Source organism: Neomonachus schauinslandi, chromosome 4 (assembly GCF_002201575.2).
Source record: "Neomonachus schauinslandi chromosome 4, ASM220157v2, whole genome shotgun sequence".
Taxonomy (NCBI): Eukaryota; Metazoa; Chordata; class Mammalia; order Carnivora; family Phocidae; genus Neomonachus; species Neomonachus schauinslandi.
The window spans coordinates 139068589-139083331 of NC_058406.1; the positions used below are offsets into that span (position 1 = coordinate 139068589).

Genomic DNA, 14743 nt, shown 5'->3' on the forward strand with positions numbered 1-14743 from the left:
ATGGCCGGTGGGGGAATAACTTATAGGTATGTATGACTATAGTTTTGTAAAGACAAACTGCTGTTAAATCGCCTTCAGAAGTCAGTGGCCTACAACGCAAAAATCATACAGGAGAGCGTCACAGGAAAGACCCATTCTTTACCCACCAACCACATACACGGGATGATGTTTCTCTTTACGGCAAGACCCAAGAATCGCGCCGTGGATACCGTAAAAGGGAGGGAAGCCCTTGGGGAAGAAAATCAGGCTTCCCGCTTTACGGCACTTGTCAAGGCGCGAAAGTGCCCGGCTGTCGGTTGGAGAGGGGCGGGGGGCCTTCGCCCCCGCCCCCTCGGACTGGACTTCCGCTCACCCAGAAGGCGTGTTCCGGGCTCTCCCACCCCGCTCTGGGCGCCGGTTAAGACCACGGTCCCCGTTGCCGGTACTATGGAGGCGCCGGTGGAGGCGGAAGTCGAAAATGAAGACGGCGACAGCATCTGCGGGGATTTGTGCTTCATGGACAAAGGCCTGCGGAGGTAAAGGGTGCTCCGCAGCCAGGAGAGGCCCGCGCATCCCCCTGGCGGGAGCCGTAAATAACAAACTGCCTCGGAGCGGAGGCGGCACAGCCTTACCCAGACCGCCCACAAACGCTGTCTGGCTTCCCCCCGCCTTACTGCGCCAGAACTGCTCTGCTGAAGTGCCAGGTCCAGCGAGTCCTCATTCCTTTCCTCCTTGGCCTTTTGAGTAGCCTGGAAACTACCCTACGATCTCATTCTCTACCAATCTTTTGCCATCCTCCGTCTCTACTGGTTCTCCTTTCTTTACTGATTATTCTTCCTCTGCTTGCTCTGTGATTGTTGGTGTTCTCGGGTTCTATCTTGTCTCTTCTGCTCTTTCTCTTACCTTGACAAAAAGTGGCGCTGTGGTATGTCCGGCAACCGTGGAGCGAAGGTTTACTGCTCTTCATTAGGTTTTCCTCAATTCTCTTTGCCTCCCTTCTAATTTCTCCTTTGCAGGGCACAATGATACATATATCCATAAACTTCTTGAGACTACTAAGCATCATATTTAGCTAACCATTTCCCTCTTTCATGCAGCCCAAATTTATGCATGACGTACTAGGTTCTTCATTCCGCTTTACCGGCTGGTCCCTACCTACCTTTTCGGAATTAACCTCTTAACATTTCTCCATTTACCCTCTGTGATTAGTCATACTGACCTACATACAGGCAATTCCATAGTGGACTTATCTATGTTCCTTTGTGGCATGCCCTGCTCTATGCGGAACCTTGCTGCTGATAATTAAACCATCTTGTTCTGGATCATGATCTCATGATCTTTGCCCAAAGACCCCAGGGAGATGGTTTTTAAAGGAATATTTACATTTATATTTAATAATAGATGCCATTTACTGAATACCATCTATGTGTAAATATATATGTTATCACTACCCCTCACAATAATTCTGCAAGGTAGTAATTTTACAAGTGACACATCTGAGACTCAGGATCTAAATAGTGTTCCCAAATTCTTCCAGCTGGTGAGCAGTTAAGTTCAAATTCAAACCTATTTCTGTCTAATTTCACTTTCTGCTTTTTCTGCTGTACCACATTATCTGCACAGTACTAATTTCCAGAAACTGAAATGTGTCAGAAAATAAATGACTGTCATTAAGAGCATGTGTTAATAGCACAAGGATAGCTCAGTAAATGACAGTAGCAAGGTAACTGGAAAACATTTCAACAGTCACATTTACAGATTGGTAGTTTCAAATTTACAAATGCTTTATCTTTTTCTTCTACATGTTATTATGTGCTTCATTCTGAAATCTAAGGGAGGAGCTGAATGACTTTATGGCATATTTAAAGTGTTTTTGATTTTTAATTTTGAATTTGAGATTCTTGATGCTAATTTGAAAGCACACCAGAATTCCTTATTTTCTTTTTACTCCCTGACTACTAAACTTCTCACTTCTCTACTGCCAGAGTTAAGTTTCCTCTGCGGTAGCTGCTACAGAAATTGAACAGATGCCCATGACATTGTGTGTCCCTATTCCCGACTGTCCCTCCTTCCAGCACCTCTGAACTTTGTGCACTGTAGTTTTTATTCCTGGAACTACCATCTTTAGGAGAGGTTCTGGTTATAAATGGCAGTACTTGAGAGAATGAGGAGATGAGTTCTATTTAGGGGAGGTGCATTCCAAATGTATAGAAGGGAGGATGGATTTTTTCACTAGAAATAGTAATAACTGGTTGTTTCTTTTGAAATCAACTACATTCTGGGTTAAATAGCTGTTGCAGACAGTAAAGAAAGATTACAAGCTACAGTGCCAGATCTGGATTTATACTGCCTCAGGTAATAACTACAAGAACTTGGACAAGTTATTTAATTTCTGCAAACTTCAGTATCCTTATACCTATTGCTTAGAATTGTTGTGAGATAAATAAAATGAGAAATAGAGGCTTAGAGAGGTTAACTCATTTATCCAAATAATTTAGCAAAAAAAAAAAAAATACTAGAATGCAGATTTGAACTGGGGTATTATGATTCCAGGGCCTTTACAATTACACCTTTCATTATATGCTGATGACTTGGTTGCTTATAGAAGGTAGAAATGCCCAGGGTCACTTCCCTTTCTTGAGTGGGTTTCTTGTTTATCTGTATGGTCCAAAATACCAAAGAGTGGTAAGAAGCACGGTCCCTTATGAGATGTTAAAAGACTACCACAAGTAGGAAGGATTTCGTTATAGAATGAGTAGAGCATGTGCTTATCATCTACATGCTGTTTGGTTGATTTTAATTATATTTGGTCATAATTTTTAAATCCGTTTCTTACTTGCTTTTGATAATATATATTTTCTCTTGTAGCATATCAGAGTTATCTTTAGATTCATCCCTTCATGCCATCAATCTTCATTGCAATAACATCTCAAAAATCGAAGCCATTGATCATGTTTGGAATTTACAACACTTAGATCTGTCATCTAATCAAATAAATCGAATTGAAGGGCTAAACACACTGACAAAACTATGTACTTTAAATTTGTCCTGCAATTTGATCACAAGAATAGAAGGTTTGTAAGTGATTTTCATGTGATACTTTGCATAAGGAAGATTATTTAAGTCCACTTTTCTTCTTCCCAAAAGAATGGAATAAATATTATCATAAACTTTTGAAAACTGACCTTAAAATTTACTACATAAAAGTTTTCTTCTAGAAAAGTTAACAATTTTTTAAGTATTTTGCAAAATACCAATAAAATTGATTTCACTGTTATTGGACTATAGATTTGCTTCAAAACTGTCTGAAATAGTATTGTAATACTATATAGCTTTATTTTATCTTATTTTATTTTAGGACTTGAAGCACTAACTAATCTGACTAGACTGAATTTATCTTATAACCACATAAATGATCTTAGTGGTAAGTAGACAATCTTATGTTTTCTATAATGCTGAATGTTTGCCACATGTGATGAGTTAGGCTAAGCTCAGCATGCTGAAAACTGAATAATCCTGTTTTTGACCAAAAATACCATCTAGAGAGTCTGCTTCAGACATAATTCTTTTTTTGTCGGTGCCAAAGCTATGGCTGAATAAAAAATAGGAATACAAACTAGGTGATCAGTAACCGAAAAAACTTGGATAGAAGGGACTTCAGGAGAATAGTGTTTTAATCTTAAATAATTGATCGATATGCTATTATATAAAGAATAGTTCCAATAGAACTTTTTACAGTGATGAAAATATTAAATATCTGTGCTATCTGACATGGCAGCAAATAGCCAGATGTGTCTTTTGAGCTCTTGAAATGTGGCTTGTGCAGTGAGGAACTGAATTTGTAATTTAATTTTAGTTTAAATTTACAAAGCCACAGGTGACTAGTGCTACCATATTGGATCATATAGCTTATTGGACCATACTGCATTCCAAAGGCTATATTGTAAATTGACAATCAAATAATTTTCTTTTCTTTTTGACTTTTAGCAGGTCTAAGAAGGTTAAACATTTTTACCTATTTTTTAATTGATTAAAGTGATACACTGATAAACTGAACAAAGTTTCATGATAATTCTTAGAATTATCTGTTAGAACTGGCAGAATTCTTCTAATTATCATCATAATCCTGTCAATTTTTGAAAATCTTATTCATGTGTTTATTTTCCTCCCATACTAGAAAAATACTAGCCTATACCAGGTATTTAATATACAAAAAATTAAAGCAATCTACTCCCTACTGTTAAGCTGGAATAGCAAGAATATTTTAATTTTTTAAAACTTGCTCCCCCAAAGTTGTGAAAGTATTGGAATTGAGTATTAACCCTAGCTCTGTCACTGCTATGTGATGTTGAGCAAAGAATATTACTGTTTAGATGCAGTTGCCTTATCTGAAAAATGTGAATCTTGGATAAGATTGCTCATTCGTTTACTCAACAAATATTTATTTATTTATTTATTTATTTTTAAAGAGTTTATTATTTATTTATTTGAGAGAGAGAGAATGAGATAGCATGAGAGGGGGGAGGGTCAGAGAGAGAGGCAGACTCCCCGCTGAGCAGGGAGCCCGACGTGGGACTCGATCCCGGGACTCCAGGATCACGACCTGAGCCGAAGGCAGTCGCTTAACCAACTGAGCCACCCAGGCGCCCTCAACAAATATTTATTGAAGATCACTGTATCAAATACTGTTCTGTAGTAATTAAAAAAAACAACAAATAGATAAGGTTCTTGTCATAGGGTTTACATTGTAGTGGGGAAGAAAAGCAAAAAATAAGATCATGTCAACCCCTCAAAAATAAGCAAAAGATTTGAGCAGAGCCTTTCCCAGGAGGAAATCTAAATGGCAGATTAGTACATGAAAAAAAAAATGTTTAGCATCTTTAGTGGTTAAGGAAATACAAACTAAAACTGTAATGAGATCTACTTCATACCTACTAGAGTAGATAGTTTTAAAACTTATAATACAAAATACTGGTGAGATTATAGAGCAGCTAGAACTTGTACACATTGTGAGGAGAATTGAAAATGGAACAACTACTTTGGAAAACAGTTTGAAGGTTTCTTATAATGTTAAACATACACTTATCATATAATCATGCAGGCCCTCTCCTAGGTATTTACCTAAGAGAAATGAAAACATGTCTGTTCAAAAACCTGTACATGAAAGTTTATATGATTATATAGCTTTTTATATAATCATGTTTATATGATTCTTTATAATCTTCCAAAACTGGAAGCCATCCATATGTCTATCACCTAGTAAACAAATAAATTGTGATTCATCCACATGATGGAATATTGCTTGGCAATAAAAAGGAATGAACAGTTGATATATGCAGCAACATGGACAACTCTAAGAAGAATTAGGCTGAGTGCAGGGAGTGAGACACAGAAAGATGCACTATATGATTCCATTTATATGACATTCTGACAAAGGCAAGTTATAGTGGCAGAAATTAGATCATTAGTTGCCAAGGGTTGAAGATGGGACACATTGATCGGAGTGATAGAATGTTCTGTATCGCAGTTATAGTAGTGGTTACACAACTGTATATGCTTGTTTACGTACGTTGAGCTATACACCTAAAAGGGTGCGTTTTAGTGACTTCATATCACATTATAATAAATATGAAGAAAATATAATAGGCAACCCTGTAAGTTTTAATAGATCATTATGAGTTCAATAAATAAAGGCAGTATATATGATAAGTGCATGCACAGACACTAAGGCACCTTCAACCTTGTCATGATAAAGGAACAGAAAGAAGGGTAATATGGCTAGAGCATAGCAAATGAGGGGTTAGTGTGCTAAGAAAAGAGATGAGAAGGTAGGCAAAGGCCAGATCACAGCTTCATACTCAGGGTAAAAAGTTTGCATATTATTCTAGGTGCAATACAAAGCCATAGGAGGGCTTTAAACAAGTGACATATGTGTTTTTAAAGGATCACTTTGGTTGCTGAATGAGTGAAGAATGGATTTTAGGAGGATAGGAGTGGAAGTCAGGTGACCAGTTAGGAAGCTATTTCAGTGGTCTAGGTGAGAGATGATGGAGACTTAGACTAGGGTGGAAATAGTGTAGAGGAGCAAATGGATATATTTTGCAGGTAGAGTTCATAGGACGTGCTGATGGATTGAGATAAGGAAATGAAGAAAAAGGAATCAAAGATAAGTTAACTGAGTTTTTTCTGTAGCGACAGGTGGATAATGGGACTGGTTCCTGATGTGGGAAAGACTGAGGGAGAAACAGGTTTAGAGATGAGGGGATGAGAAGTAAGGATTCCAACTTGAGAACCCTGTTAGACATGTGTGTATGTATATGTGTAAGTCTCAGTTCGGGGGTGGGTTTCATGGTTGGAATTGTAGATTTGGCACATCAAAGGCCATTTCCAGCCTGTACTTTTGCTCAGAAGCTCCATTTTAAAGCGAGTTCTGAGGGAAGAAAAGAGAAACATGAAGTGCTCCAGTGGGGTAAACCGTCAGCATGCATGGCCCCATTCACCACAGCTGCAGCTGAAGTCAGAGGCTGGTCAAGGAGACGTGGTACCAGGCACCAGTAACCTCTGCTGCAAATCTAGCTGTTAGCATTACCATGCTCTAGATAAACTCGTGTAAGAATTATTACCAGGGAACTAAATCAAATGGGTGCTATTTGTATTTTATGCTCAAACCAATAAAATTGAAGAGTACTGCAGGGTTTGCTTATATCTGCTAGTCAAAAATAATGTGTTGATTGAGAGCCTGAAGCCATTGCTTTATGCTTCTCCTAGAAGTACATGCATTGACCTGGAGAGGTCCATATGTTCTGTTTGAAGAGAACCAAAGACCAGGAACCTCTGGGCTAGGGCCTCAAAAGGGATGCTAATCCTGTGTTTCTTCAAAACAACAAGTGTCTTTACTCATACTCTGTTTATTAGATGTAGCTGTTTACGGAGACTTCTTATTAATGCTGCTTCTTTGCCTCAAAATCTAATCTATATAAAAATTAACTTTAATTAGCTGTTGGAAAAATGACTTCAGTGGCATCAAGAGTTTTTTTTCCTTATTGCAGGTTTGATTCCCCTTCATGGAATTAAACATAAACTTAGATATATTGACTTACATAGTAATTGTATAGATAGTATTCATCACTTACTTCAGTGTGTGGTAGGATTGAACTTCTTGACTAATCTTATTTTGGAAAAAAATGGAGAAGATAACCCTGTCTGTCATGTTCCAGGTATGAGCAATTAATACTTTTTGTAACAGTTAATATTCAGAGCTCCTTTGTTTTCTGTAACTGGTGTTTATGACCCTTTTATTTGTCTTAAGCTTTGCAACTTTTTATTATATATTTGAAAAAACATAATTGGAAATAAGTAATTTTATTAAGACAAATTGCGGTTAAGAGAACACAGATAAATAATTCTATTTAGACACTTTTATATTTGATAAGTGAATGCCTCAAAATTAAATTATGTTATAATCTATTCTTAAACAGAGTAATAGTATGCAGCCATAAAAAAAGAATATAGAATCTTTAGCTACTGATACGTAATTATCTCCAAGATACACTGTTAATAGAAAAAAAGCAAGCAAGTTTGAAAACATTGCATATAATAGGTTACCATTTATGTGCAAAGGGTAAAATATGTGTGTGTATTTGCTGATTGTATATATAAAATATCCAGAAGGCTATACCAAAAACTGATAACAATGGCTAACTCCAGTATTAAGTAGGTAGGGATCGGGAAATGGCAGAAAGGGTGGAAAAGGTAGCTGGGAATCAGGAAATATTAGGAAAATTTTTTCCTGTATACCTTTTTAATTTTGTTTGTGAATGTGTTTAATAAATAAATGATTTTTGTAAGGAAGAAAACTTAATACGATATATTGAAGATGCTGCTGAAATGCCATTTGATCGAATTCAGAATCACTGAAGTTGGTAAATACAAAGCAGACCAGACTACTATTTCTTATTATCACTTATTTCAAATGGCTTAACCAAGCAATAAGATACAAATGTAAAATATGAATATATATTCCAAAGATCAGCTTGGGTAGAAGGTGGCTACAGAGTTGGCTCCATTCTGTCATTAATATGCAACTGTATGAAGGCTTTTCCCAGAATGGAAACGTGTTGTGATAATTTTATTTCACAGAAGAATATAATAGATGTGCGATGAACTATTTTCCTAAGGCCATATAATATAGAGTCTACCTAAGAATCAGGAGAGACTTCAGTTTTCTGGGGAAACCCTGTTTGGGGGGAAAAAAAGCCTTATTTCTAAAACAACTTTTTTCTTCTTTTCCTTACTCACCCAAGTTGGATTTTTTCCCTGACAATTTGCCTTAAGAATCTCTGGTTCCTACAATTTGAACCTTTGTTTTTCACTTTGATTAGGTATTTCAACACGGTTGCCCTCCCCCTAGAATTAAAGGGATACTTATTACTAAAATAACCTTTCTCCTCTCAAAATTTCTTAAATTGATTTGCCAGATTCTTTATTTTGGAGTTCTTCCAACCACTTCACTGGCCTTTGTTAGAAATACTTGGTCTTAACATTATAGTTAAGCAAAGTTAAACTGTTTCTTTTAGCCTAGATACCAAATTAATGTTAACTTGTCAGATTTTCATATTTAATTGTACTTAAGGAAAATAAACATATTCTTGAATAGTTGATAGATTGCCTATCTTAATCTTAGTTATATCTAATTTAAGGGAGAAAGATGGGGAAGTTTAATTTACTAATACTTAAGGCCTTATTAGCAAAATTCTGAATTTCTGGTGGTTACCCACATTATCCTGATTTATATTTATACTAATTATATTACAAATAAAAGACATGTTTGGCTTTCTGTTCAGAATAAGCTTACTGGTATCATGCATTTATAACTTTAAAGCAATTTTACAAAAGCTAAATCCAGCAATAATGATTTTTAACTTTCTGATCTTCACCAGGAGGACTATGTGGGAGGGGTGGTGGGAGTGTTTTGTTTGTTTTATACTTAACGATTACATACTAGAGAAGGACTAAGTAGCTTTTATTACAAGTTTATTAGTTGCATTCCAGGACTAATTTTATCATTCAGGTGATATATCTGGTAGGTGATAAATTTAGTGTATTTGAGAAATAATTAACTTTTTAATGCCTGACTTTTTATTTTGAATGATTTGTTTCCAAGGGTATAGAGCAATTATGCTCCAGACATTGCCACAGCTTAGAATCCTAGACTGCAAGAACATATTTGGTGAGCCAGTAAATTTGTCAGAAATAAATTCATCACGCCTACAGTGCTTAGAAGGTCTTTTGGATAACTTAGTTTCTTCTGATTCTCCCCTAAATATAAGTGAAGATGAGGTATGGTATTGTTTTTTTCTAATATAAAAGATACCTTCAAATTTTAATTAATGTAAACTTAAAAGATCTTGGTTTGTTTCTCTGTATCGTAGATAATTGATAGTATGCCGGTGGTAACACCACCCATCGATGAGATAGCTCCCTTGGATCAGTTTGCATCACCAACAGATACTGGTTTGACATCATTTATATCTATATGTCCATCTTCTGAGCCGGAGAAAGTTAATCATGAAAACAATTTTCATAACGACATGAAACTTCAGAAATTAGATGATCAAATTTTACAGCTTCTCACTGAAGTAACTATTTTTCCTATATTTCTAAGCAATGTTTGTTGAAAAAAAAAAATAGTTGAGAAAATGTAAAATAAAAATAGCATATAAGCTAACCAACCCGAAACAATTTATAGTTAACATTCTGTTGTGTATGTATATTTTTTTCCTTTACAGAAATAGGATTCTGTTTTATAATAGTAGTAGTAGAAAAAGATAACATACTTTTTTCACTCATTTTCCTTATTGTCCTTCAAATGTTTATTATATAATTCCTTTATTTTGCTGTACGTCACATTATTTCCACCCACCCACCTTTTGGCTTTGAGTAAACTCAGAACTCTTCTGACTCAATGTTTATAAATATAGAGGATACATGAGTTACTTTGGGCCTCTACTATCTTCAATTGTTTAATGATCAAAACCACTTCTAGAACTTATAGCTGCATGACAGGTTAACATACATAGTTCCTGCTTTAATTTCTGTTTACAGCAGACCCTCACCAGATTAATCTCTACTTTCCTGAGATATTCTTTTTTACCCCTGCTACTGGTACACTGGCTTTTACAATCTTTGAATTATGTGGATGGACTGCAATGCCTAGATTTTACTGCTATTTGGGTCTCCAGACTTTGCTGTAGCATTCTTGACTGTGATCTACAATAACAGTTGTTTTCTTAAGCACCACACTTCTGAGAATGCAGTGGATTATTATTTAGCCCCTACCTGGATATAGGGTAGAGATACTGTGGTACAGGCCAAAGAAGCTATTAGTCAAATGTCAGTTTGACCTAGATATTTGTAATTAAATTTTAATATTCAAAATTTTTTTCTCCAAATGAGGTGGAGGTGTGGAGTAGAAAATGCTAATTGTGGAATTATGGTTCAGAGTGTTTTTAATAATTCTGAACTATTATCATAGTTACAACACTAACATAACAATGCTAGATAAACAGAAAGTTTACCTTAGGGCAGTAAATGAATAAGGCTGTAAGGATTTTGTGTGCCAGAAAACCCTAGACACTTCACTTGGGCCACAAAGGTGGGTAGGAGTAGAACTGGGATAAGAATGCTGGCCTATACATTCTTTAACATCATTGATAACATGTCACTGAGCTCTCCAACTTCTCCGTTTCCTCAGATTTCATCGTTCATCTTTTCTAAAAGCTGATTCTTCTGCCAATATCAGAACTTAGGTTTAATTTTAGTAACCTGAATTTGAAGTGAACTTTTATGGCTTCTTCTATGCCATCCTCATTTCATTCTCACAAAACACCAGTCAAGTAGCTAGGGATCAATATATCGTTCTTATTTTATAGAAGAGAAACTCAGGAGTTTATCTAAGCGTCCTTTAATAGTAAGAGTTGAGCTTCACACCCAAATCTCTGATATCCAGTCTGGTATTCTTTCCACCAGCATGCTTCTTACTCAGTTATGATGATAATTCTTCCTACTTTGTAACCAAAAATAGGAGTCTAGCTGTCTGGGGGAAAAAACATGATTCATTTCTCTACATAATAAAAAAATTAGGTGGATGCTAACTTGTGTGAAGGGTAAACATGCAGTTTTAATTTCAGTTGATGTATGTACTCAATGTTATTTCAAAAGTAGTAATTTATAAGTGAGGTCATAAAATTACTGAAAATGTGCTATACTACAATGATATTTTTCTTAACTATGGGACTTACTATTATTTCACTGATCTTGAGAGTTCTCTGTGAAGACTTTTGTCTTTTAGTTTTTCCCTACCATTTTATTATGAAATTTTCAAACTTAGAGCAAATTTGAAAGAATTTCTTAGTGAATACCAGTATACCCACCAACTAGATTCCGCTGTCAACATTTTACTTTGCTTATTTCATCGTGTATCTATCCATTTATTCATTTATCAGACTATCTTATGACACATTTCAAAGTAGATTACATGCATTGGTATATTTCCTTCAAAATACTTATGCATGTATATCATTAACTATAGAGTTCAGTATTTTTTTAGCCATCTCTTTTGATGTAAAATAGAGATACATGTTTTCCCTGAATTGACAATACATATACCTGCTACCGAACTTTTACAAAGATAAACATAACCATCATCAACATTACCTCTTCCCCGTCAGTCTTCTCCCCCAAGGCAATCACTTTCCTCCCTTTTTCACCATAGATTACTGAATGCTTCTTCCAGAACCTAATATAATATAATATAATATTGCAGTCGTACAAATATACTCTTTTGTGTAAGTCTTCTTTCACTCAGTATAACTTTGAAATCATTCCATGTTTTATATCTATTCTTTAGATCTTTTTCATCATTCTCAGCGGTAGTTTTAGTATACAAGTTTTGCATATTTTTTATTAAATTTATTCCTAAGTATTTTGTTTTATAACACTGTAAATTGAAGAGTTTGTGGCTTCATGTTCCATGATTGCTGCTTGTTTGTGAAATACCTTTTATTTTTATATGTATATAGCTTGGATCCTATGACTTTGCTAAATTTACTTAATAGTTCTAGTACTTGTTTTGTATTTTCCTGGTAATTTTCTACATAAATAGTTACATGGAGACAGTTTTCCTTCTTCTCTGACCTTTATGCTGGTCCTTTTTGCTTTGTTGCAATAGCTAGAATTTGCAGTGCAGTACTGAAGATAAATGGTGAGAGTGGGCACTTTTGTCTTATTCCTGATCCTTGGAGAGCCTTCTGTATTTCACAATTAAGTATGATGTGAGTCTTATGTTTTTCATAGATGTCCTTTATCAAGTTAAGGAGTTTACTTCTGTTTCCAGTTGGCTGAGTTTTCTGATGTTGTTGAATTTTTTTTGTTAAATGCTTTTTCTGCATCTATTGAGATGATCATATGTTTTTTTTATTTTTTACTCACATAATAGTATGAATTACGTTGATTAGTTTCCAGATGTTAAACAAACATTGCATATTGGGGGTAAACCTCATTTAATCATGATAAATTATCATATATTCTTGGATTTAGTTTGCTAATATTTTATAAGAGTTTTTACAATTTGCCCATGAGGGATATTTGTTTTTACTTTTATAGTAGCATCTTTGGTTTTGATATTAGGTTAATGTTGCCTACCTAAGTGAGTTGAAAACTGCCCCCCTCCTCTATTTTCTAAAAAATTTTTGTAAGATTGGAATTATTCTTTCTTAAATGTTTGATAAAGTTCACCAGTAAAATTATCTGGCCCTGGAAGGTTTGTGATAATGAATTCACTCTCTTTAATAATTATAAGGCAACTCATTTTCTATCTCATTGTGTGTTGCTTTATATAAGTTGTGTTTTATAATTTGTCCATTTCATCTAATTTGTCAATGTAAAATTGTTACTAATATTCTCTTACTGTCTTTTTAACATCTGTAGGATCTGTAATGATAGCCTTTCCTTTATTACTGATAATGATGATTTGTGTCCCCTCTCTCTCTGTTCTATTTTATATATATATGTGTGTGTGTGTATATATATATATATATTCTTTTGTCTTGGTCAATTTGGCCAAGGGTGGGGTACCTGGGTGGCTCAGTTGGTTAAGCATCTACCTTTGGCTTCAGGTCATGATCCCAGGGTCCTGAGATCTCCCTCTGCCCTTCCCCCTTCCTGCTTGTCCTTGCTCTTTCTCTCTCTCGTGCTCTCTCTCTCTCAAATAAATAAAATCTTTTTTAAAAAATTAGTCAAGGGGCGCCTGGGTGGCGCAGTCGTTAAGCATCTGCCTTCGGCTCAGGTCATGATCCCAGGGTCCTGGGATCGAGCCCCGCATCGGGCTCCCTGCTCGACGGGAAGCCTGCTTCTCCCTCTCCCACTCCCCCTGCTTATGTTCCCTCTCTCGCTGTCTCTCTCTGTCAAAAAAAAAATTTAGTCAAGCGTTTTGTTTCTGTGTACAAAGATGAATTTTGTTAATTTTATCTGCTTTCTGTTTTCTGCATTACTGATTTCTACATTTTATTATTTCTTCTACTTACTTTGAATTTACCCTTCATTTTTTAGCTTCTTAATGTAAGTGCTTAGATTATTGATTTTAGACCTGTCTTCTAATTTAAATTAACCATCTAAAGCAGTAAATATTTTTAAGCACTGCCTTAGCTACAGTTCACAAATTTTTATACGTTTGTTTTCATCGTTATTTACCTAGAAATATTTTCTAATTTCTCTTGTGATTTCTTCCTTCATCCAAGGATTATTTAGAACTGTCTCGTTTAATTTTCAAGTGTTTTGGTTTCTAGATATGTTCTGTTAGTAACTTCTAATTTACTTTCATTTTGTCAGAGAACATTCTAGATAATTTTAGTCCTTTTAAATTTACTGGGACTTACTTTATAGCCCAGCATGTGGTCTATCTTGGTGAATGTTCTTTGTGCCCTTGGACAGAATGTTTATTGTGTACTTGTTAAGTCAGGATGGCTGATAGTATTTTCAGATGACTCATGTCATTACTGATTTTTTTATCTAGTTCTATCAGTTGCTACTGATACTGATTTTTTAAAGATTTACTTGTCTGATTCTATCACAAAAATGTTAAAATCTCCATCTAAGTTTGGATTGGTCTGTTTCTCCCTTTAATTCTCTTAACATTTGCTTATTATATTTTGAAGCTCTGTTATTAGCACATACATGTTTACTGCTGTTCTGTCTTCCTAATGAAGTGTTCCTCTTTGTCTTTGGGAGTGTTCTTTGTCTTGAAGCCTGTTTTATCTGATATTAATAGAACCCTTTCAGCCTTCTTACGCTTACAATTTATATATAAATCTTTTTCCATCAATCAGGGTTTTTTTTATTTTTTTATTTTATTTTTTTTATTTTTATTTTTTTTAAAGATTTTGTTTATTATTTATTTGCAAGAGAGAGAATGAGAGACAGAGAGCGTGAGAGGGAGGAGGATCAGAGGGAGAAGCAGACCCCCTGCTGAGCAGGGAGCCCGGCGGGACTCGATCCCGGGACTCTGGGATCATGACCTGAGCCGAAGGCAGTCGCTTAACCGACTGAGCCACCCAGGCGCCCAATCAGGGTTTTTTTTAAAAAAAACAGCTTTATTGAGCTATAATTCACTTACCATACAATTCAATGGTTTGTACCCATTAGCAGTCACTACCATTTTCCTCCAGCCCTAGGCAGCCACTAGTGGATTTTATTTTTATATGGATTT

General features: G+C 35.4%; 1 protein-coding gene across 4 annotated transcripts in view; it reads left to right on the top strand.

Moving 5' to 3' along the window:
* The first annotated feature begins 316 nt into the window (after positions 1-316).
* LRRCC1 (leucine rich repeat and coiled-coil centrosomal protein 1) overlaps positions 317-14743 on the top strand; it is a 35746-nt gene continuing 21319 nt past the window's right edge. The window contains exons 1-6 of one of the 4 annotated variants that reach the window (XM_044914245.1): positions 317-515; positions 2848-3053; positions 3338-3403; positions 7029-7196; positions 9143-9323; positions 9422-9617. In XM_044914245.1, coding sequence (XP_044770180.1) covers positions 427-515; positions 2848-3053; positions 3338-3403; positions 7029-7196; positions 9143-9323; positions 9422-9617 — 906 coding nt within the window. In that variant the 5' untranslated portion in view covers positions 317-426. Of the gene's footprint in view, positions 516-2847; positions 3054-3337; positions 3404-7028; positions 7197-9142; positions 9324-9410; positions 9618-14743 lie in introns of those variants that run through there. The other 3 variants (XM_044914246.1, XM_021688196.1, XM_021688197.1) reach the window with 3 other exon arrangements.